Source organism: Typopeltis vanoorti, chromosome 21, assembly GCF_054136105.1.
Source record: "Typopeltis vanoorti isolate ZY-2024b chromosome 21, IOZ_Tvanoo_1.0, whole genome shotgun sequence".
Taxonomy (NCBI): domain Eukaryota; kingdom Metazoa; phylum Arthropoda; class Arachnida; order Uropygi; family Thelyphonidae; genus Typopeltis; species Typopeltis vanoorti.
In genome coordinates, this window is record NC_143569.1 from 37,143,063 (window position 1) to 37,166,613 (window position 23,551).

The window sequence follows — 23,551 nt, forward strand, 5'->3', positions numbered from 1 at the left end:
CAAGTAAATAGCAACTTAAGAAAGAAAGATTCATTTGTAAAATGTAGTAATTCCATAGACTTTTGGTATAAACATTTTCTTCCCTCAATTAAGGAAATGTCGTTAAATTTACAAGCAATTACAGAGGACAACTCTCCTTGTTTATAAGCATGGAAAAAATTTTGAGGAAAAGCATATTCTTTATTTAGTGGCATTCTTGGAACTGTGTGTGTACGTTCCTAACTCCCAGAACAAATTTCTCTTCATCTTTATTCATTTCTTCTGCTACTGTCTTTTGGTACATCCTCCTCCCCTCTTATCCATTTTCAAAGGAGTACCATATACTAGGTTGAAGAGAATCCCATTCCATTCTGTCTTTCATTTCTTATGACTTATTTTTCATGCATTTCCTTCACTATGCTTGCAATATACACTAGTCAAATAAATCTGTTATTCACTAAGTGTAATATCCAAAAGAGCCAAGAAAGTTAACATAAAGAAAGGTAATATAAAGTTTCTAGTCGGTATTTTTGTTTCACTTTATTTCAAAATTAGCTTCTCAAAAAGACAGTTATGAACCTACAATTAGAAAATAAAAATCTGTTAGACTTACAGGTACCACCAGTATTAGCAATGTTTTCTAAAAAGTAAAATATACCTAATTGTTCCTTCTGCATGTTTTTAATTCATAAGTGGACTATACTTGAATTTAATGTACCATATACTAGGTTAAAACAGAGATAAAAGTCTGTTTTATTAGCATAAGTAACTCAAGCAAAGGTTATTTCTGTTTCAATTACTTAATTGTTCACTTTGCTTGTGGAACTATTGGTGTTACTGGGTTTAAATGCATCAATGAAATAATTTTCGCACTTAATTTGGCTGTTTTCTCGTGATCAAATACCCTCAGGGAAAGAGGGGGGGGGTGATGTACAGGATAGATATTATGATAGTACTACATGAAAAAGTTCCATCATTACTAACTTCCTATTGACAACTTTCCTGAAAATCTTTTCAATATGTTAAGACTCCAATATTATCAGATGTTATATTTCAGTCTTCTAAGGCACTTTTTACTGTATCAATCCACCTAGATCTTGGTTTTTCCCTGGATCTTTTTCTTGCCATCCTGGCAAAGAACACTTGTTTTGGAAACTTTTTTTCTCCCATTATCATACCATCCAAGATTAGTTCATTGTTCAATGCTAACAATGCCAAGTTCTTTCCCAATATCCTTATTTTTAACATGAAACTACCATTGATGCCATCTGTTCACTCCTCTAATTTTTCTCAGAACTCTCATATCTATGGTCTCCAGTCTTTGATCAGTGTTTTATTTCTAACTCGGCTCTCAGATTCATAAGTTAAAACTGGTTTGAACACTGTCTTTTATACAGCTAATTTAGTGGTTTGACTAATTTCTGTCTTGTTCCATTTAAATTTATTCAGTTGACTTCCTACAATACCAGCTTTGCTAATTCTGTTGTCTATTTCCATATTTAATTTGCCAACTTCACTAAAAATTGTGCTGAAATACTTGAAATGTTTTACTTTCTCTATAGGTTCTTCATTCAGGAAGCAGTTGATGTTTTCAATGCTCTTTTGTATTTTCATATGAAAATCAGTCTTTGTCTAAAAAGACAAAGACTGATTTTCATACCAAATTCATCACAGCAATTATTCAGTTTAGTCAGAGAATCCTGCACACTTGTACTGGATTTATTTAGAAGTATAACATCATCTACCTAAATAAAGAGCTGAGATAAACATCTACAATTTTGATCTCAGGTTTAATACCATTTTCCTTTATAATGTGATCTGTATAGATAATGAATAACACAAGATAACATATAAACTTGTCTTACACCTGATTTAACATCAACCCATCTTTCCATACCTCCTTCAATTCTAACTGCTGAACTTAGAACTCAAATATCAACTAAATACTGTTTGATATAATGTCCCATTTAACCATGTAACTGTAGCATTTCAAACAACTTTTTTCTTAGCGCCAGATCCACAACACTTAAATAGAGACAGATATAGCTTGTTCTTCTCCAAACTTCTTTCCACAATTTTTCTTAGCCATTTCTCAAATATACTTGTATAAATTTTACAAGGGGTGTTCAGGTAAAACTTTTATACCTCCATGTTTGAATACTTTTGGCCGAATATCTGGATGGTGTGTCTTGAGTGACATCTTCAAAGAGCTGAAGCCTACAGAAAAGCATTCAACAGGACTACATGTTGAATGCTTTGCACATCTGAGTGACTATATGGCATCTGTTGATATCCAATGAACAGATGGACGGACGGATGGATAGTTGGTTGAATATCATTCATTCCAGTTGCCTTTCCACATTTCAGGTTTCTAATGGATTTTTGTACTTCGATTATGTATTTCTGATTGCATTCCTGTTGAGTGTTTGCCATCATCATGCTGTCTCTGCTTCTTTCATTTAACAATCTTTCAAAGCAATTTCTCCAGACAGCTAGAATATCTTGATCTTCAGTTTGTCTTACCTATATCATAGCTGATTCCTTTTACAGCATCCATTCCTCCATTTCTAAGCTTTTTCAATAGCCTCCAGAATATTTTACCACCTTCCTGATATTTATTTCTATGTTCTTACTAAAGTCTTACCATGACTTTTGTTTAACTAGTTTTTTAGAGTGGTTTGCTTTCTTACATTTTTCTCTATATTCTCTAAGAGCAGAGGCTAATTTACTTGCAAAAAACTTTTGACATGCTTTCTTCTGTTCTTTCAACTCTTTATTCTGAGTCCACCATGTAGTTCTGATTTTTCTGTCCTTGCAGACAATCTCACCACATTCTCCTTTGGCTGAATCAATGTTTTCTCCAAGATTTGGTTCTTGTTTTCAATCTCTTTAATTTTTTCTTGAATAATATTTGCATATTTGATCTACAGTTAACCTCTGAAAGCTGCTCAACTTTGATTCATTTTAAAACTTTCTTACACACTCTTCTTTTCAATATGAAATTCAATTTTAACCTGATCAAAACAAAATTATTATCACTTCCAATTTCAAATATCAGTATAATCTTTTTATATTGGAACATGGCATTAGTAATAACTAGTCCATGTCGTAACCATGGACTAGAAATACAGTAGGTGCTTACCATTATTATTAGCTTTACACTTTTCTCCAAATTTTCCCAGAACATTTCTATTGTGTCTAGTAATCATTTCCTACTCTGCTGTTTAGATCTTTAACAAGGACTTGTTGCACAGCTGTCTTCTCTAATGCCTCGGCCAATGATTTCCTGTTCCTTCCCTCCCCAATGCTTATTGAGCTATTTACGAAACATCGTGTGTGTATCTGGGGCCATTGCTACCATTACATGTTTTACCGTGAATGCTACTCATTTGTCTTGACTTCCTCCTCTTCTCATTTCTAATGCCAACAAAATTTACTTCCATTACAGCAGGACGAATTTTATCCAAGTTTAGGTTTTTCTCATCAGAATCCCTCTTTTCAGATGTTCCTCGATTTGGTGAATCAATCTTTACTTGAGGTTCTGTCTCGCCAGACAATAGGGGCTCCATCCCATCCAGATTGTTGCATACAGATTCCTTGAATGATTCGCTAGGCAGTTCATTAACAGTCCCCTTCCTGTATCCAAATTTTAGTGAACCTCTTTCACTCTTGTGGAATCGTACCTTACAATGCTCTTGGGCGATTCGTTTTCTGCCAAGAAGGTATACTTCCCTTCGCGCATAGGCGCATTTAAAGTTGTATCTTGTCAAGAAATCATTGCCCAGAATTAGTTTTATGTGTGGGAGAGACGTTCTGGATAGAACTAGAAACTCATGCCACGCACACAGCCTGAACTCTGGGAAGCAAACTTTCAGACATACAGACTTGGTCATGTGAGTTATCGAGGCTGAGACACAAGAAATATTCACTGATTCTTTGACGTTTGTGACCTTGCTCTTCACATAAGGCTCTAGTTTCCTAAAGTAGTCCTCAGAAATGATGGAGGTCTGGGACCCCAGTGTCTATTAAAGCAGTGGACATTAGGTCAGAAGTCCTGGTCGGATCTCCGCATTCCTTTAAAGGCTATGTGGAGGTCTCATCTCAGTTATACAGCAGTGTTTCCCAAACTTTCAATACCCATGTATCCCTTTTAAAAAATATTTTAGTAATACCAGCATACCCCCCCCCCAAGGAAAAAAGGGGACATACCTCCAAAATTTGGAAGTTAACAGCATTTGGGAGGGGGGGGGGGGTATGTCCCCTTTTAGGGAGACATCCTCAAATACCACAACTTTTCCCAATTTGGAAGAAGGTATAATAGTTATAACAGTATTTGATTCAAGCTAATAATTATAAAAGATTTTTTTATAACATTTGTGCTATAATAAATTACAACCGTGAAAAAAAATTTTAATTATTGAACACATTTTTTTAGTTATATGAATACCCACAGTAGATTTAGCGGGGATATTTAACAAAATTTGGTGGAGAGTTCCTACTCAGATGGTTCAAACTATTTGAATTTAAACTTTTAATGCAAACAGTTCAAACCACACAGCCAGAATGCAATCGTGCTATCATCCAAATGGGTCCAATGAAAGTTAGTAGATACATGCTAAAACACTTTAAAATGATTTTTTAGTTATGGAAAAATTAAGGGGAAAAAAAAAACCTCACAATGTTCACACTTCACTCTCAGAGGAGTTATGCTTATACCTCTTGTGTGCATAATTCCTTTGCTTATGCACCTCCTTAGTGCAACTAGAAGAACAACAAGATACTGTGCCCTAAAAAAAAAAACCCTCACCATGTTCACACTTCACTCTCAAAGGAGTTATGCTTATGCCCACCTTGTGTGCATAAGCATAATTCCTTTGCTTATGCACCTCCTTAGTGCAACTAGAAGAACAACAGGATACTGTGCCCTTTGATTAGAAAAGACCGGAGTTAGATTCTCGTCATAATAAAAGGAATCTTTATATGGACTTTTTTAATTATATGTGAGTTTGCCAATCTCATACAGAGGTAATAGGATTGCTTCATGGAAACTTTTTTTCATTCCAGATACATACAAACTGGTGAGAGTTACACGTGCAATTTCACCGACAAAAAATACTATTAATGGGTAGTAGAGGTTACTGAGAGTAGATGATGTATAGTGGTGCAGAATGTAGATAGTACTGCATGTGTAGACAGAGCACTGAGTGGCATACCGTCTTATAATGGAGGTGTAATGAAATAATAATCAACAGTGCTTCCCTGTTCTTATTGCTCTACCCATTCTCATGAAAAACCTCTATTCCCATTAGGATATCATCCAACCATGTTTCACTTATTTCAACAATTTTGGGGTGAACTATCAAAAGGAACAGTTTTGTCCTCATTATATTCCTGGCGTTTGTAAACCCTAATTCATTTCTGTGTTTGTGCTTCTATGTTTTCCTCTGATATTGTATCCTACACACAGTGTGAACTATGTGGTTTCATCAGCAGTATAGTGAAATTTCTGTTTGCTGGCATCTACATATTTTTTTTTTTTGCACATCAAATTTGCAATTTCTATAATTCATCCAAATTAAACTTCTCAAAATTTGGGTAGTTTGCTACAGCTTACTGGTACTGTGTTTGACAACTATCCCTTCCCCCACTCATTTTTTACTTGTTCAAAAGAATACACAACAATGTGGCGAGGACCATGTTGGTGAAATAAAACTGATTAAAGGCAGTGTTATATGTGTATGCATGTACACATGTACTTACCCCACTTCAAATGCAGATAAAGTGCTTTTGGCTTTCCATGTAGCTGAGGTGGTGAACATTTTCCAGGACAGACAGCTGCTGTAGTTATACTGCTCACTTCAGAGTACTGAAATAAAAATAAACACTTTTAGCAAAATGATCAAAGAATGTGGATTACAAATTTTTATTTCTTATTAAAAGTGCTGCTACTGCTAGAATCCATTTAAGGGCAATCCATTAGAAACATTAAAATGGACTTGGGCCGTTACTGACAACTTTATAAATACCACCACTCTGCTTACTGGAAGAATGAAGCGACTTGAAAAAGTTCCATGTTTTGTCTCTAGAGCAGGGTTTCCAGACTATATAAAAAATAAAAACAAAAACTACAATATATATATATAAATGAATAAAAAATCCTTAGCCTACTCACAATACCAATGTACTATTTGTAAACATTCATTAGTTCTCACTAATGAATGTTTACAACCATTCATTAGTGAGAACCACATAAAAAAATAAATAAATTATAATTTTCATAGCATATACAAGACTGCAGAACTATAACAGTGGTTTATGAAGTATTTCAGAATAAAGAATGGAAAAGAACTGCAACTTAATCTGATTATCATGGTATGATACCCAGAAGAGTAGATGCTAGTACTTCACATGCATATCTTGTTAGGTATTCATGAACCACAACAACATGGGCTTAGCTAGAACAGTGCACAAAAAAAAAATCAAAGCTAGAAATAGTCAGAAAATAAGTTGATATCCGAGGCAAGCTCTTAATATAAGTAATATGCAGATGATATTAACATCTCTCGTCCAGCACAAAACAGAACTACACATATAATGAATAAGAAAACTGAAATGCATCATTTAAGACTAGAAAAATCTTGTATGAGCTAATGAATCTAGATTTTGAAATCTATCAAACTAAATGAAGGACATATGTGAAAGAGAAAGGTAATGGTCCAGAAAGATTTTGGACAATTACCTCTATTGATATGCAGAGGTAATGGTCTAGAATGTTTCCCTGGAATACAACTGGCTTCCCTAATACCAATGACCAACATATCTGAATTCAACATCCTACATACATTGTTGATGACTAGGTGCATTCCTTCCTGTTGACTATTTATTTATCATGTAATGGTCACTTTCAATGCATGCCCCAAAAGTCTTCCATTCTGTCCTATCTTGAGCTTTTTGCCACTGAGCTCCAGCCATCTCTTTAATCTCATCCTCCTATTAACCCTTTGATCTTTATATTTCTAAGGATACCATTTGGATATCAACTTTGTCCATTTTTGAGTGTTACTTCTTGCAATATGACCTGCATATTGTCATTTGTATCTTTTAATGGCTGTGACAATGTCTCTCACTCTCATCTGAGCTCTGACCCAAGTATCGTACTTTAACTTGAATGGCAATGATCTTTCCACTTTCCTCTAGGTAGTTCTCAACTTGTTGGTCAATTTTTATTAGTCAAAATCCATGCATGTTTCACTTTGATATGTTGTCACCTTAAAAGAAAAATATTTGACAACTGCCAAATACTTTTCTTTTAAGGCAGACTGGAAAGTCTCTTCTGAGTGCCTTGGTGAAGTACTTCACCAAGCTGAATTATTTCTATAATTTCTTTCTCACAGTGATCTTTAGCCATAGGTAATCACAGGAAATTATTATACCAATTTCCGAGTGTTCCACATGTAATTTGGTTATGCATTTATTACACATTTCTCTTTTGTCTTTGTTTATATTTAATCCTTTCTTTTTTACTTTCTGCATTCAGTTCATTGATTATACGTTGAAGTTCTGCAAAGTTTCCTAAACAAACCATATCATCAAATCATAAGTAATTTATTTTCTTTCCAATATACTATAATTCCTCTATTTTTCCATTCCAGATTTTTTAAAAATCTCTTCTAAGGCTACTGTAAACAGTTTAAGTGGCATCTCCCTGTCAACTCTATTTTACCTGATTTTATTCCTAATCTTTGCCATTAAAATAAAGGCCAGACCTCAGGGTTTTTGGTATTCATTTGTCTTATATTACAGATATATGATCAATAGTGCTGTTAGTTTGTTCTGAATCATGCTTGTTCTCGAGGTGGACAATCATCTTTTTTTTATTATTCTTATTTTTTTGAAATGATGTTTGTAAAAATTTTGTAAATTATTGAAAGGAAGCTGACTAGGCAGTAATTTTTAATATTTTCTGTCCACTGCCCCCATTTTTTTTTAAAAAGGGAAACAGAAAAGATATTAAAAATAAAATAGTCATAACTGGTGTTGCTACCTGCTTTCAAAACTTCTATTAGGATTTCATCTTCCCTTTGTGACTGCTCACCATTCATGGTTCCCACTGTATACTTCCCTTTTTTGAAAACATCAGGAGATATTTCTTCCTCTTCCCTTTGGAATAGTACTTCTTTGTTTTAATATGTTTTAAGTTTTGGGAGACATCATATAATTTGGCATAGAAAGATTCTGTTTTTCTTATGATCTGTTCTTTAATTTAATCAGTACTCCAATTTTAATCTTTAAAGGCTATCAATTTATTTTGTACTATGGCCAACTCTCTTCTCACTCCTTTTAAACTCATTATTTCTAATTTATTGTGTCATCTTGTCAAGATCTCTTTTTCATTTCTATTTCAGAGAAGGTTTAGGGTTTCTCTGGACAATTTTCTTTCATTCTTCTTTTGGATTATTCCATCTCTCTCTCTCTGGCACTGAGTGGGTGTCTTATCACTTGGTAGTTTTCAAAGTCTTCATCATCATCATCAAATTTCTGCCATGTACCCTCAAGGGGTGTACAGGATATGATATTACTACATGAAAAATTTACATCATTACTAACTTCCTATCTACAATTTTCCTACAAATCAGTCTGTTACTTGTCAAGACTCCAACATTACCAGATCTTATATTTCTATGGTCTAAGGCACTTTGTACCGTATCAATCCACCTATATCTTGGTTTTCCTCTGGGTCGTTTTCCTGCCAACTTGGCAGAGAACACTTGTTTTGCTAATCTTTCCTCGCCCATTTTCTGTTTAAGTGACCATACCACCTGAGATTAGCTCTGCTAACACATTCCTGGATGCTGACAATGTCAAGTTCTTTCCCAATATTCTCGATTTTAATATATTGCCATTGATGCCATCTGTTCATGCCTCTAATCTTTCTCAGGACTCTCATATCTGCGGTCTCTAGTCTCTGGTCAAGTGTTTTACTTCTGACCCAGCTCTCAGATCCATAAGCTAAAACTGGTTTGAGCACTGTCTTGTATACAGCTAATTTAGTGTTCCGACTAATTTCTCTCTTATTCCATATGAATATATTCAATTGACTTCCTACCATACCAGCTTTGTTGATTCTGTTGTCTATTTCCATATTTAATTTACCATCTTCACTAAAAATCGTGCCTAAGTAGCTGAAATGTTTTACTTGTTCCACAGGTTCTCCATTCACAACACAGTTGACATTTTCAATGATTCTGCCTATTTTCATTGTCTTTTTATTGCTGACCTTCATACCATATCTATTACAACAGTTATTCAATTTAGTCAGAGAATCTTGCAGACTTGTAGCGGATTTATTTAGAAGTATAACATTGTCTGCATAAAGCAAAGAGCTGACATTAACATCTCCAATTTTGATATCATGTTTAATACCACTTTCCTTCATAATGTGATCCATATAGACAATGAATAACAGAGGGGATAATGTACATCCTTGTCTCATACCAGATTTAACATTAAACCATCTTGCTATACTTCCTTCAATTCTAACTGCTGACTTACAACTCAAATAAAGACTAAGTATTGCTTGATATAATGCCCCATTGACACCATATAACTGTAGTGTATTGAATAGCTTCTCTCTTGGCACCTTGTCATATGCCTTTTCCAAATTGACAAAACTTAAATACAGATCTTTGTTATATTCCCATGATTTCCCCACTATTTATCGTAAAGTGAAGATCTGATCCTGACAACCTCTATTTGACCTGAATCCAGCTTGTTCTTCACCAAGCTTTTCTTCCACAATTCTTCTCAACCGTTTCTCAAGTATACTTGCATATATCTTACCAGGAACACTCAATAGGGATATACCTCTGTAATTCTCACATTCAGTTTTATTTCCCTTTTTATATATAGGTACTATGAGAGCTCTACTCCAATCATTAGGAATTCATATATCTTACCATCTATATATCTTACCCAAAAGGATGGTTGAGGGAAAATAGGGAAAATTTTGGGTAAGATATATAGATGACATCTTTTACTGTATAGCTGCACAACAAAGACTCCTTACCCTCTTTTTTAAACAGTATCAATTCCTTACATCATCATATAAAGTTTACTATGGAAATGGAAGAAAACAACCAGTTATATATTTTAGATGTTCTCCTCATCTGGTCACCTTCAAATACTCTTACAACTACAGTTTATAGGAAACCAACGTTCACAGGTCGTTATATTCTTAGAGATTCAGTCCATCATCCTTGTTAAAAAACAGGAATCATAAAATGTCTAATCAGAAGAGCCATAACTAATTGTTCTACTTCTAATTTTCTACAGAAAGAAATTTCTACCATTCAACAACACATGAAACTCAATGGCTTTTCCGAAAAGAGTACTCATCTTCTTGATTCTTATAATCCACCACAAAACAACAAAGATTCAATACGTCGAGTTCCAATTCCATACATCTCCGGGATTTCAGAACCCATCGCAAGAATTCTGAAGAAATATGAGTTAACAGCTACGTATTCACCTATTAACAAATTATCTTCCCATTTTCCTTCTCCTAAAGATAAACGCTCAACTATATCTCTTCCTGGAGTTTATCAAATTCCCTGCAACTGTGATCTCTCCTATTTTGGACAAACTGGACGTTCTCTTGAAAAAATAATCCAAGAACATCAATCCTCCATTCATCACAACAAACCTGAAAAATCTGGATTTGCTCAGCACGGGATTGAAACTAGCCACAACATCCTTTGGTCAAAAAACTCTCCTCTTACATAGATCCCGTTATAAATTTGAACGTTTATTCAAAGAAAGCGTAGAGGCCTTATTCCATCGTCCTAACCTGAATCGGAATGACTGTATATCTATATCAAAAATCTGGGAAATTCTAATCAGGATAACTCATTAATTCATATTAATTTTATGTTATTTAATATTATTAATTAACATCTTTATTTAAATCATGTCTCTGCTTAAAAATATTCCCTTTAATACTTAGTGATATAATATCACGTGGCTTGTTCTATTTTTAAATGTTCTGTTGTTAGTTTTCCACCTTATATTTTTTTAAAAACCGTTCTTGTAGTGCCACTGAAGATGGTCAGCTATTTCCACACCGAAATATTTGGTTAATTAAATATCTTTCTTGTGTTTACGTGCTTATATTATTCAGTCTTTATGTCCCAAGTATCCTTAAAACATCAAAATGCATGTATGGAACTATCTCTCAATATTATTACAGACCAGACTTTAACCCTTTTCTGGGGAGGTCTGCTCTTGATAAGGAATTTGAGGAACATTATGCCCAAACTAAAAACATAAAATCTAAAAGTATTAATAACAAAAGATGATGTGTGCCTGCCTACAACTGTAGGTTTTTACTAGGAGGCAGACTAGAAAAGTTATTACTAGAAGCAGAAAAGGTAAAATGGGACATCATCAGATTGAGTGAAACTTGGAGATTTGGTGAAAACGGTATAGATCTAAAGAATGGACATCTAATCAATAGTTACAATGCCAATCCAAAATTCCACTATGAATCACCTTCTTAGTATTTTATCTTTTATCTACATAAAAGATAAAATATTGCAAACAAGATTGCAGAACTCTACTTTAGAATAAATAGATGTTATAAAAGAATTATACAAGTTTATAAACCAACCTCAGACCACAAAGATTCATTTTATGAACAGAAAGGAAGAAAGATATTCATTTTATGAGGACTTTAATGCTAAAGTAAGTGAAAGCTCTAAAGATGAGATTGAGGATAGATGGCAGAAATTTAAAGAGGGCATAAAACAAACAATTTCCAAATTTGAGGAGAAGATGAGTAAATCCTGGATGAATAAAAAGATACTGAAAATGATGGAGGAAAGAAAGAAACAAACACAAAAATCGTCCTGAATACAATAACTTAAACAAGGAGATCAGAAAAGAATGTAGGATTGCAAAAGAACTATGGCTCAACAACAAGGAAATTGAACTTCTGGACAAAAAGCACACAAACAGAGAACTTCATGAAAAAGTTAAGGAGCTAACTAGCAAATCTTGCAAAAGGGTAGGCTCTCATTGTATTGAAGATACCAGTGGAAGCATCCTAATGGATAAAGACAAAATAAGGGATAGATGGGTAGAGTATTCAAAGGAACTCTACAATCATGATAAAATAGATAAGCCAGTGCAAGAAGATTTAGAGGGGCCTACTATTCTTACCTGGGAAGTAACAAATGCCATTAGGAAATTGGAACTAGGAAAAGCTCCAGGAACAGATGGAATTATAGCATAATATCTAAAGGCTTTAAATGATAAGGCTGTAATATCACTAACTGACATATGTAACAAAATATACGAAACCAGACACCTGCCAAAAGATTTTAAGTACTCGACATTCCTACCGATATCTAAAAAATCTAAGACAATCAAATGTGAAGTGTACAGAACAATCAGTCTGATAGCAAAAGTTATGTTATATATCATCCTAGAAAGAAAGTCTGGTTTTCAGGAAAATAAAAGTACTCTAGAAGGATTTTTCAACATTAGAACTATTATAGAAAGATATTTGGAGAAGCAGAAAGAATTTACTTATATTTTATTGACTGCACAAAGGCCTTTGACCATATACAACATGAATTACTAATAGAATGCATTAAAAAAAAAAAAAATTGGGATCTATATCGGGAGCAAACTGCCTCAATAAAATATCAGGAGAAATCTTGGAGGAATTCCCAGTAAAGAAGCGTATCAGACAAGGCTGTGTTCTTTCTCCTATATTGTTTAACTCTATACTGAAAATATCTTCCAGCAGTTAGCAGAATTTAAAGGAGTCAACATAAGAGGCAGAAATATAAACAACTTAAGATATGCAGATGACATGGTACTGCTGGCTGAAAATAAAGATCTCCAAAACCTACTAGAAGAGATGCTGAAACTAAGTGAAAAATATGGACTTAATTTCAATTTCAAAAAAACCAAAACCATGCTGGTAACAAGAGAAAAGGGAAAATACTCAATATAAATAATTAAGATCAGAGGAAATATCTTAAATCAAGTGGAGAGGTCAACTGATTAGGGAGAATGGAAAGTGTGATAAGGAAATATTAAGAAGAATAGATATTTCTAGATCACCCTTCATTAGCATGAAAAACATTCTGACCTCAAGGGAAATTCATGCAAAAACAAGAATTAGGCTGTCCAAATGTTATGTATGGTTAACACTGCTATATGGAGCAGAAACCTGGACAATATCAAAATATTGTGAAAATAAACTAAAAGCCTTTGAAATGTGGATCCTCAGAAGAATCTTTAGAGTCCCATGGACTGCCAAAAAAACTAATTTAGAGATGATTAGAAAAGATAGGACTCTGTTGAAAACCATTAAGAAAAGGAAAACCACCGACCTTGGTCACACACTAAGGCATGAATCCCTACAAAAACTTTTAGAAGGAATGATACAAGGAAAAAGAAAAGGAAGACAAAGAACAGATTGGATGGGAAATATTAAGGATTGGACCTTTTTGTCTTATGAAGAATGTAAGAGAGAAGCACTAAACCATACATGGTGGAAGCTCATGGTAGTCAACCACCTGGAAGGAGATGGCACCTGACAAGGCCAGAAGACTGAAAACTGAAAAAGATTGATAGAATTTGCTGAAAGGAGACCTCTACATAAGAAATTATAACAAACATTATGTGAGGTTAGGCTTGATCCAACAGCAGGTGCCTCAGGCTCATCATTCCCATGCTTACTAGATATGATGACTCAAAAGGAAAACAGATAATGCCCAGTGTTATTAGTTATTATTATTTGACTGGCCTGCTTCGTACTGCTTAATCTGTATCCCCATTGAAGCATTTATGAAGTAACAGTTATGCAGTCAGAAGCATTTATGAAGTAACAGTTAAACTTATCTAACAGCAGTTAGATAAGTTTATTCCCATAATTTTCCACTCACTCACACACTTTCTCTTTTTCTATAACTCAGGGATACTATCTCCAAGTTGTTCTACCATTCTTATTCATACAGAATGAGTGTCCTTTTGTTGAATTAATATATAACTAAATCATTTTGGCATTGGAAGAGAAGGGGGTCTTGTTATCTATAAACCTCAGACTACTATCTCCACTGACATTCACGCCTAGAACAGTTTTGATCAAATATTCTGCAAAGATGTAAAGGGTGCTGGCAATAACATGTGCTCTGCATGAAACATTTTTTGATGTTTAATAACTCTTCTCTCTCTCTCTCTCTATATATATATAACACCTAATATAATGTTTTGTTTTTAACATAGGTTTTTAATTATATCCATTATTTTTTCTTCCAATTCCAACCCTATTCAATATATTAAGAAATCTTCTCAAAGAAATCTTTGAGAACAAGAACCAAACCTTGGAGATTCAGTGGCAAACCTTGAAGAAAACCCTGATTAACTCAGCCAGAGAGGCATGTGGTGAGGTTGTCTGCAAGGATAGAAAAATCAGTACTCCATGATAAACACAGGAAGTAAAAGAGGCAGTAAAGGAAAAGAAGAAAGCATACCAACATTTCCTGGCAAATAAGTCACCTTGTGCTCTTAGAGAAGACAGAGACAAATGTAAGAAAGCTAAACACTGTGTAAAACTAGCTAAACAAAACTCATGGGAGGACTTTGGCAAGAATATAGAAAATAAATATCAAGACGGTGGTAAGATATTCTGGAGGTTGTTGAAGAAGCTTAGAAATGGAGGAAAGAGTGCTGTAAAATGAATTAGAGATGATAAAGGTGGCATGAAAACAGGAGAAAAAGATATCCTTGAAGTATACAGTAATCACTTCGAAAAATTGCTAAATGAAACAAACAGTGATAGCACAGTGGTAAAAAAACACTCAACAGGCATACAGTCAGGAATACATATCCATACTTAAAGTAGAAAAAGCCATCAAAGGCTTGAAATGTGGAAAGGCAGCAGGAATAAATGATATTCGACCAGAAATGCTTAAGTATGGTGGTATAAAAGTCTTACAGTGGCTGCACTGCATAGTTCAGAAGGCGTGGACAGAGGTATGAATTTCCGAATGATTGCAGTAGAGCTCTCATAGTATCCATATATAAAAAGGGAAATAAAACTGAATGTGAGAATTATAGAGGTAGTTCCCTACTGAGTATTCCTGGTAAGATTTATGCTAGTATACTTGAGAAATGGTTGAGAAGAATTGTGGAAGTAAAGCTTGGTGAAGAACAAGCTGGATTCAGGCCAAATAGAGGCTGTCAGGATCAGATCTTCACTTTACGACAAATAGTTGAGAAATCATGGGAATATAACAAAGATCTATATTTAAGTTTTGTCGATCTGGAAAAGGCATATGACAAGGTGCCAAGTGAGAAGCTATTCAATATGCTACAGTTATATGGTGTCAATGAAACATTATATCAAAAATACTTACTTTATTTGAGTTGTAATAAATCACCAGTTAGGATTGAAGGAAGTACAGGAAGATGGTTTAATGTTAAATCTGGTGTGAGACAAGGATGTACATTATCCCCTCTGTTATTCATTATCTATATGGATCACATTATGAAGGAAAGTGGTATTAAACATGATATCAAAATTGGAGATGTCAACTCTTTGCTTTATGCAGATGATGTTATACTTCTAAAATAAATCTGCTACAAGTCTGCAAGATTCCCTGACTAAATTGAATAACTGTTGTAATAGATAAGGTATGAAGGTCAGTAATAAAAAGACAAAGACAATGAATATAGGCAGAATCGTTGAAAATGTCAACTGCATTGTTAATGGAGAACCTGTGGAACAAGTAAAACATTTCAGCTACTTCGGTACGATTTTTAGTGAAGATGGTAAATTAAATATGGAAATAGACAACAGAATCAACAAAACTGGTAAGGTAGGAAGTCAATTGAATAAATTCATATGGAATAAGAGAGAAATTAGTCAGAACACTAAATTAGCTATATACAAGACAGTGTTCAAACCAGTTTTAACTTATGGATCTGAGAGCTGGGTCAGAAGTAAAGCACTTAACCAAAGACTAGAGACTGCAGATATGAGAGTCCTGAGAAAGATTAGAGGAATGAACAGATGGCATCAATGGCAATATCATATTAAAAATGAGGATATTAGGAAAGAACTTGACATTGTCAGCATCCAGGAATGCATTAGCAGAGCTAATCTCAGGTGGTATGGTCACTTAAACAGAATGGGCAAGGAAAGATTAGCAAAACTGTTAATGTCTTTGGACAAATGATATGGAAAGGTTTTGAAAAACCCATGCAGTCAATCTAGATATATATTTCCAGGACATTTTGTGTCTGAGTAAAGCTTCTTGAGCAAGCTATGATCTTCCAGGATACCGTGAATGGGAGTGAAAATTACCCTCTGGACATGTGAGCATGAAGGCTATTTATCCTATATTATCATACTGGAAAAACATGGTTTTGTTTTCATGTTCAATAGCTATCCCCCTCCCACTCTCCTCAAGATAACAGCACTTGTCTTTTCTTTGCAAACCCAAAATGGTTATGCAAATAACAAGTCCTCAATAATAACTGCAACCACTTCCTTAAATGCTGATTTTCCAATGTGAAAAGACAACCTGGTTGAATTTAATCCCCTCCAAAATGAAATCTTATCTCATTTCTTAGAACAAACAGTCTATTCTCTGATTTTTAAATAAAAATTTGGTCATAGGCAAAAAAAGAAAAAAAAAAGATTTCCTAGCTTAAGCAACAGACTGACATTTTTAATTTTTATATCCATCTCAACATCCATAAAGATGATTTTTTGCTCTTCTATTTCAGATGCATCTCTCATGAAGTGCTTATCAAGTACAAATTTGTTCTGAATAGAATACTGCTCCCATGTCTGGGGAAGTGTCCCCAGAACTTTAGACTTTTTTTCTTTTTTTTTTTTTGATACGGTACAAAGTGACTTAGACGATAGAAATATAAGATCTAATAATGTTGGAGTCTTGACAAGTAACAGACTAATTTGTAGGAAAATTGTAGATAGGAAGTTAGTAATAATGTAGATTTTTCATGTAGTACTAATCATATCCTGTACACCCCTTGAGGGTACATGGCAGGAATTTGTTGATAATGATGAGAAATCTTCTCTATGATAATCTTGTTAAATACCTGCTGAGAGTCTACAAAAGAAATGTGCATTTTCTTTGTTTTATAGATCTGCTGATTTATAAATCATTCTCAAAATATATTCTCGATGATATTACTGCATCTCTAGTTCTTTTGTTTTCCAAAACTAACTAGCTTGTTTTTACATACTTGTGGGATCATGGTCTTACACCAAGATATGAAATTCATCTCCCACAGCCTGTTGTTGGCTGGAGAGCATGTAGACTAACCACTCAGCTAATCAAGAAAATCAGATCTGGAAATAGAGCTAATAAAATAAGCAAAAGCTGGAAGTCAATACACAAAACTAGCAGTCGACAAGACAGTGTTCAAACCATTTTAACTTATGGATTTAAGAGTAAAAAATAAATTATCATAGACTAGTGACCACAGATACAAGAGTTCAGAAAAAAAAAAAAAAAAAAAAAAAAATATATATATATATATATAGGAGAATAAACAGATAGTATCAATGGTAGAATCATTAGCAATAAAGATATTAAACAGGAACTTAATATTGTTAGCAATCAAGAATGTGTGAGCAGATAATTTAAGATTATATGGTCACACTTAAAAATTAGTGAAACATCTATTTGATTCTAGAATGACAGGAAAAATTGTGGAGTGATACTGCTAATAGTGACTTTCAGACTTAGAAGATAGAAATGTTATATTTAACAATACTTGAAATCGGAAAAATAAAGATTAATTTTGAAGAAAACTGTCAACAGAAAGCTAGTAATTATGCAAATGTAATTCATAGTACTATCATAGTTACATATGCAGTAACTTGGTGATATTCATACATTAAATTGCTCACATACATATGAGTAAATGTTTGTGAAAGATCTAACAAATATATTACCTGATAATAATATCAATAAAAACTTAAAATTACTCACTGGGCTATGTCCAGCTGCACTAATATAGGCTACACGAACATGATAGGCAGTACCAGGTAGAAGATTTTCTAGAAAATATTCTGTTTCTGGACCTGTGTATACTGCTTCAAAGCCTATGATAAATAAAAATTCCAATAATGTTTACAAAGAACCCACCACTCAGCAATTTGTTAATAACATAAACACAAAGTATTACTGTATTTCTCTTGGTACTTATATCCATTTTCATTAAGTGTATTAATGTATACTGATATTAAGTTTAGCTCCTTTTATTAATCCTATTCATTAAGAGTCAAATTTTTATATAAAATGCATTACTCTGTTAATGTCTTTGGACAAATGATATGGACAGGTTTTGAAAAACCCATGCAGTCAATCTAGATATATATTTCCAGGACATTTTGTGTCTGAGTAAAGCTTCTTGAGCAAGCTATGATCTTCCAGGATACCGTGAATGGGAGTGAAAATTACTCTCTGGACATGTGAGCATGGAAGGCTATTTATCCTATATTATCATACTGGAAATAACATGGTTTTGTTTTCATGTTCAATGGCTACCCCCCTGCCACTCTCCTCAAGATAACAGCACTTGTCTTTTCTTTGCAAACCCAAAATGGTTATGCAAATAACAAGTCCTCAATAATAATTGCAACCACTTCCTTAAATGCTGATTTTCAAATGTGAAAAGACAACCTGGTTGAATTTAATCCCCTCCAAAATGAAATCTTATCTCATTTCTTAGAACAAACAGTCTATTCTCTGATTTTTAAATAAAAATTTGGTCATAGGCAAAAAAAGAAAAAAAAAAAAAAAGATTTCCTGGCTGACATTTTTAATTTTTATATCCATCTCAACATCCACAAAGATGATTTTTTGCTCTTCTATTTCAGATGCATCTCTCATGAAGTGCTTATCAAGTACAAATGTGTTCTGAATAGAATACTGCTCCCATGTCTGGGGAAGTGTCCCCAGAACTTTAGACTTTTTTTTTTTTTTAAACCAACTTATCATTCCACTTCCTAGCTCATAGATGCTCACTCTTCCTTATGTCTTTTTAGAAGATATTTTAGAATTTCTCTTTCTTGGAATGAATAACATAAGAAACACTAAATTATGCTTCTTTGCAGTGCATAATATATTTTGTATCATAACACTAAATTATACTTAACTGAGATGCCTGTATAGCCCCATGGAAATGGCATTTGCTTTTATAGTATAGAAAGAAAGACCAATATTAGGTTAAATTCCAGCTGCTGAATAGAAGGACCTTTTCAAGGCCTTATGGCTTTTATTCCTGGAAGCTTTAGTTTTTACCCTACATCTGAAGGGAGGGGAGATGACCATGGAACTCTTAGACACAGACTTAGACAATAATACAAGTTTTAGAAAGGACCAAGAGATAGCATCAGTTGTCTGCTGTACTCTCTCTTCAGAAAAGCTTCAATTCACTTATAGCTTGAACTCACTATCAGTGAAAGTTTGAATGGTGAAGACTAGCTGCACATCTCTCTTCAAATATGAGAGAATAAAAGTAGAGGATTTTTTATTTTTATACTTAATTTTAAACCTTTATTGCTACTGGCTGGGCATCTCCATTGCACAGCCAGTAGCAATAAAGGTCTCTGGTTGGAAAAACCCAGCTTTAAATCCTGCCTGGGATTGAGAAACATTTATAAGAGCTTTTTCAAGAGTGGAAAAGTTTTTCTACCTGCAAACTAGTTAAAGAACACATTCACTGACTATGGATACAGGAAGAAAACTTATCACCATAAAAGGTTATGGGCATAATATGTAAAGGAAGCTGAAATGGGGTGGAATAATAAAAATCAAACTATTCAATGTCTTAGTGGCTTGCAACAAGAAATTCAGATTCACTCTTGGCCCACACTGAAGCTTGAAGCAGTGAGATCATCAACACATTGAAACCAAACTTAAAAAAGTGTCAAATATGGAAACTCACTTATGTACAAAAACAAAAATTGTGCCTTTTGGTCTGCTGAAAACATCATATAAAGCCAATGCTGACCTTGTAGTATCCTCTTCTCTCCAATTCTTTTCAAGACAAATAACCTTTTACTATTCTAGAAACAGTGCAATGATGCCTTCTGTGGTCTTTCACCAAGAAAAACACATAGAAAAAAATTTTGAAAACCTAATGATACCGAAAAAAAGGTCTACTCCACAGCAGAAAACTAAGCCTATATTCTGTCTGTTCCCCTCAAAAAAAAATGGAAAATAAAAGTATCCAACTATTCATTCAGTTCTATTTAAAATAGCAAAGGTTATTAACATTCAACTTCACCACCTAGAAATGACTAGTATGGATTCCATGGATCCATACATGGATTTAGCATACATTGCTCATCTCTGGATATACCAGAAAGGTTTGGAGAAACTATGAGGGGGGGGGGAGGTGCTGAAAAGTTCTAATAAACACCAAGAACAAAAATGATATTAAAGCAACTGATATAACCACAAGAAAGAATATATCGTCAAACCCTTTAAACTCCCATGTTTCATTAAATTGTAATAACTTGTTCTTTTTTCTTTTTCTTTTAGGATATATAAGAAGGCATGTCAGAGGTTTTGAAAAAATTCGAAGACAAAAAAGTGAAGGCCATCATCAAGTTTTTCATGCTGCAAGAGAAGTCTGCAACTGAGATTCACCAAACTTTGTGTGAGACTTTAGCGGACTTTGTCCGAGCATATCCAACAGTTGCCAGATGGGTGGTCAAGTTTAAAATGGGTATCCTGAGACAACAGATGCCCAAAGGTCAGGAAGATCTTCCACAGCAATCACACCTGAAAACATCAATGTGCAGTGTATGCCATGATCTTGATGATAGCCAAATACCAGCCAAAAACATTGCAAAGACTCTGGGGGATATCCAGGGAATAAATTCGGGTCATTATCTACCAATATCTGGACATGCAGAAGTTCAGTGAAATGGGTCCCCAAATGTTTGAATGATGACCAAAAGAGAGAAATGAGGTGCAAATTTTTTGGCTCATATTGTGACTGCTGATGAAACGGCATCATCACTGTAACCCAGAGACCAAATGATAGTCAATGGAGTGGAGACACAAAGATTCTCCACTGCCAAAGAAGTTCCAAACCCAAAAGTCAGCAGGGAAGGTTCTTACCATTATCTTTTGGGATATGGATGGTGTAATCCTTATCAAGTACCTCAAAAAAAAAAGAAGTGAAACTGTTAAGCAGCAGTTTATTCAACAACTCTGAAGGAATTGAGGGCAGGTACTGAAGAAAAAACGCTGCAGGGAAACTGAGCAGATGCATGTTGCTTTTGCAGGAAAAGGCACCTGCTCATGAAACCCAACAGACAATATACAACTTAGACTTTCAATGTCTGCCTCACCCTATTTGCCAGACCTGGCCCACTGACTATTTTTTCCTATTCTCAAATTTAAAGAAATACTTGAAAGGAACAAAATTTACCACAGATGAAGTCATATCTCACTTTGCAATCCATGTTTTAACCACTTACAAACCTGCACTGTCCAGGAGTATATTCAGTATCATATTCATAAATGTTTATGCCAATGGACTAGAAATAAAACCCTATGACTTATGATTAAGACTTGCTAATCTAGTTGTACCTAAAATACTTAAATTAAATTCCTCCAATCATAAGCATGATTAAATCCATCCTTTTAAGGAAGTGATAAATGGTAAACCTGCACAAATAAAACAATACTCATTAATTTTATTTTAAAAATAAAAAATAAAAAGACATGCATTCACAATAAAGATGTACACACTACACATTCTATTATATTAGAAAAATAATTTCTGTTCTATTAAACAAATGATCCATAACAATCACTGACCTACTCCTCTGTCTACTTCTAAAACATATTTAGTAATGCTAGATGATCTGCAATCTTTTGGAGGATCTGTAAAGTAAAGTAGATTTATATTAAATAATGATTTTTATTATAACAGAGATTAAACTTAAAATGATTATAAAAAGATTTTAGCTAAGTGTTCTGAGTGTTAAGACACACACACACACAACAGGAAGCTGCATGATGCATATTTATTAACAATATATAATACAAGTATATAGAATTCCCAAGCCAATATGAACAACATTATAACATGGTGTGCGCGAAAAAAAATTTTTTCCCATGAATTATCAGAAAACATAAAATAATTACTTATCTAATGCATTTAATAAACCAATTATGAAAAGCAAATGCAAATTTAAAAAGAAGACAAGCGAGACTGTTACACAACTGAAGGAGATATTAAATTTTATTTGAATTGATTCAATTCAGCTGGCTTCAACCTCTGCAACAACATGTGCAGATGGTGCCAATTTTGAAATACGATCGAAACCAGTACATTCAATCTGTAGGGACAAATAATTTAGTTATGCCAAGTGGAGGGGACAAAAAAAGTTTATTTTGCACTTGGTTAGACTATAATAAATTTAGTTTAATCCTTTATCCAAGTATAAGAAAACAAAGTTTGTGCCTGAAAATATCTTCAGGACTGAGGTAAGGTGGTACAACACTTTGGCAACTCGTAGCAAAAGTGGACCAAGCTCTCATCACTCTTTGTCTCATCTCCCATAATGCAAAGCACATCTTCTTGCGGACATGTATAATGCTATGCATTAAGGTAAGGGCCACAATTAAGGTCGAAACCAGTATGGTTTTGACCTTTATTGAGGTCTTGTCAGTGGGAGGCAGACCCAGATGTGGTGATACTAAGGTAGAAGCAATAGGAGAGGTCATATTTACCTATATGAGTTGTCAACAGGTGTACCACTTTATTATTAAATTACTCTGGATTTAGATTAATATGTTGGAAGTTTATTTTGCACTTGGTTAGACTATAATAAATTTAGTTTAATCCTTTATCCAAGTGTAAGCAAACAAAGTTTGCCAAAGTGTTGTACCACCTTACCTCAGTCATGAAGATATTTTCAGGCACAAACTTTGTTTGCTTACACTTGGATAAAGGATTAAACTAAATTTATTATAGTCTAACCAAGTGCAAAATAAATTTCCAACATCTTTCTCTAAATCCAGAGTAATTTAATAATAAGGTGGTACACCTATTGACAACTCGTATAGGTAAATATGACCTCTCCTATTGCTTCTACCTTAGTATCACCACTTCTGGTTCTGCCTCCCACTGACGAGACCTCAAATAAAGGTCGAAACCGGTATGGGTAGTGGCCCTTACCTTAATGCATAGCATTATACATATCCGCAAGGAGATGTGCTTTGCATTATGGGAGATACTGAGACAAGGAGTGATGAGAGCTTGGTCTACCGTTGATGCGAGTTGCCAAAGTGTTGTGCCACCTTACCTCAGTCCTGAAGATATTTTCAGATGCAAACTTTGTTTGCTTACACTTGGATAAAAGATTAAACTAAATCTATTATAATATTATAAAACCACTTTTGTTCCATAAGTTGTCATGGCATTACCAATAAAAATACAAAATCCCACCTTTTTTTTCCCCTGAAAGAAGGAAGGATATGCCAGATATACCAACCCC

General features: G+C 34.1%; 1 protein-coding gene across 2 annotated transcripts in view; it reads right to left on the minus strand.

Annotated features, from left to right (window-relative positions):
• The window catches only part of LOC150094746 (fibronectin type-III domain-containing protein 3A-like), a 379,873-nt gene that overhangs the window by 49,232 nt on the left and 307,090 nt on the right, over positions 1-23,551 (minus strand). For both annotated transcript variants that reach the window (XM_090411064.1, XM_090411062.1), the window contains exons 16-18: positions 21,867-21,932; positions 18,018-18,130; positions 5,740-5,845 (exon numbers count right to left, since the gene is read on the minus strand). In XM_090411064.1, coding sequence (XP_090267190.1) covers positions 5,740-5,845; positions 18,018-18,130; positions 21,867-21,932 — 285 coding nt within the window. The remainder of the gene's footprint in view (positions 1-5,739; positions 5,846-18,017; positions 18,131-21,866; positions 21,933-23,551) is intronic.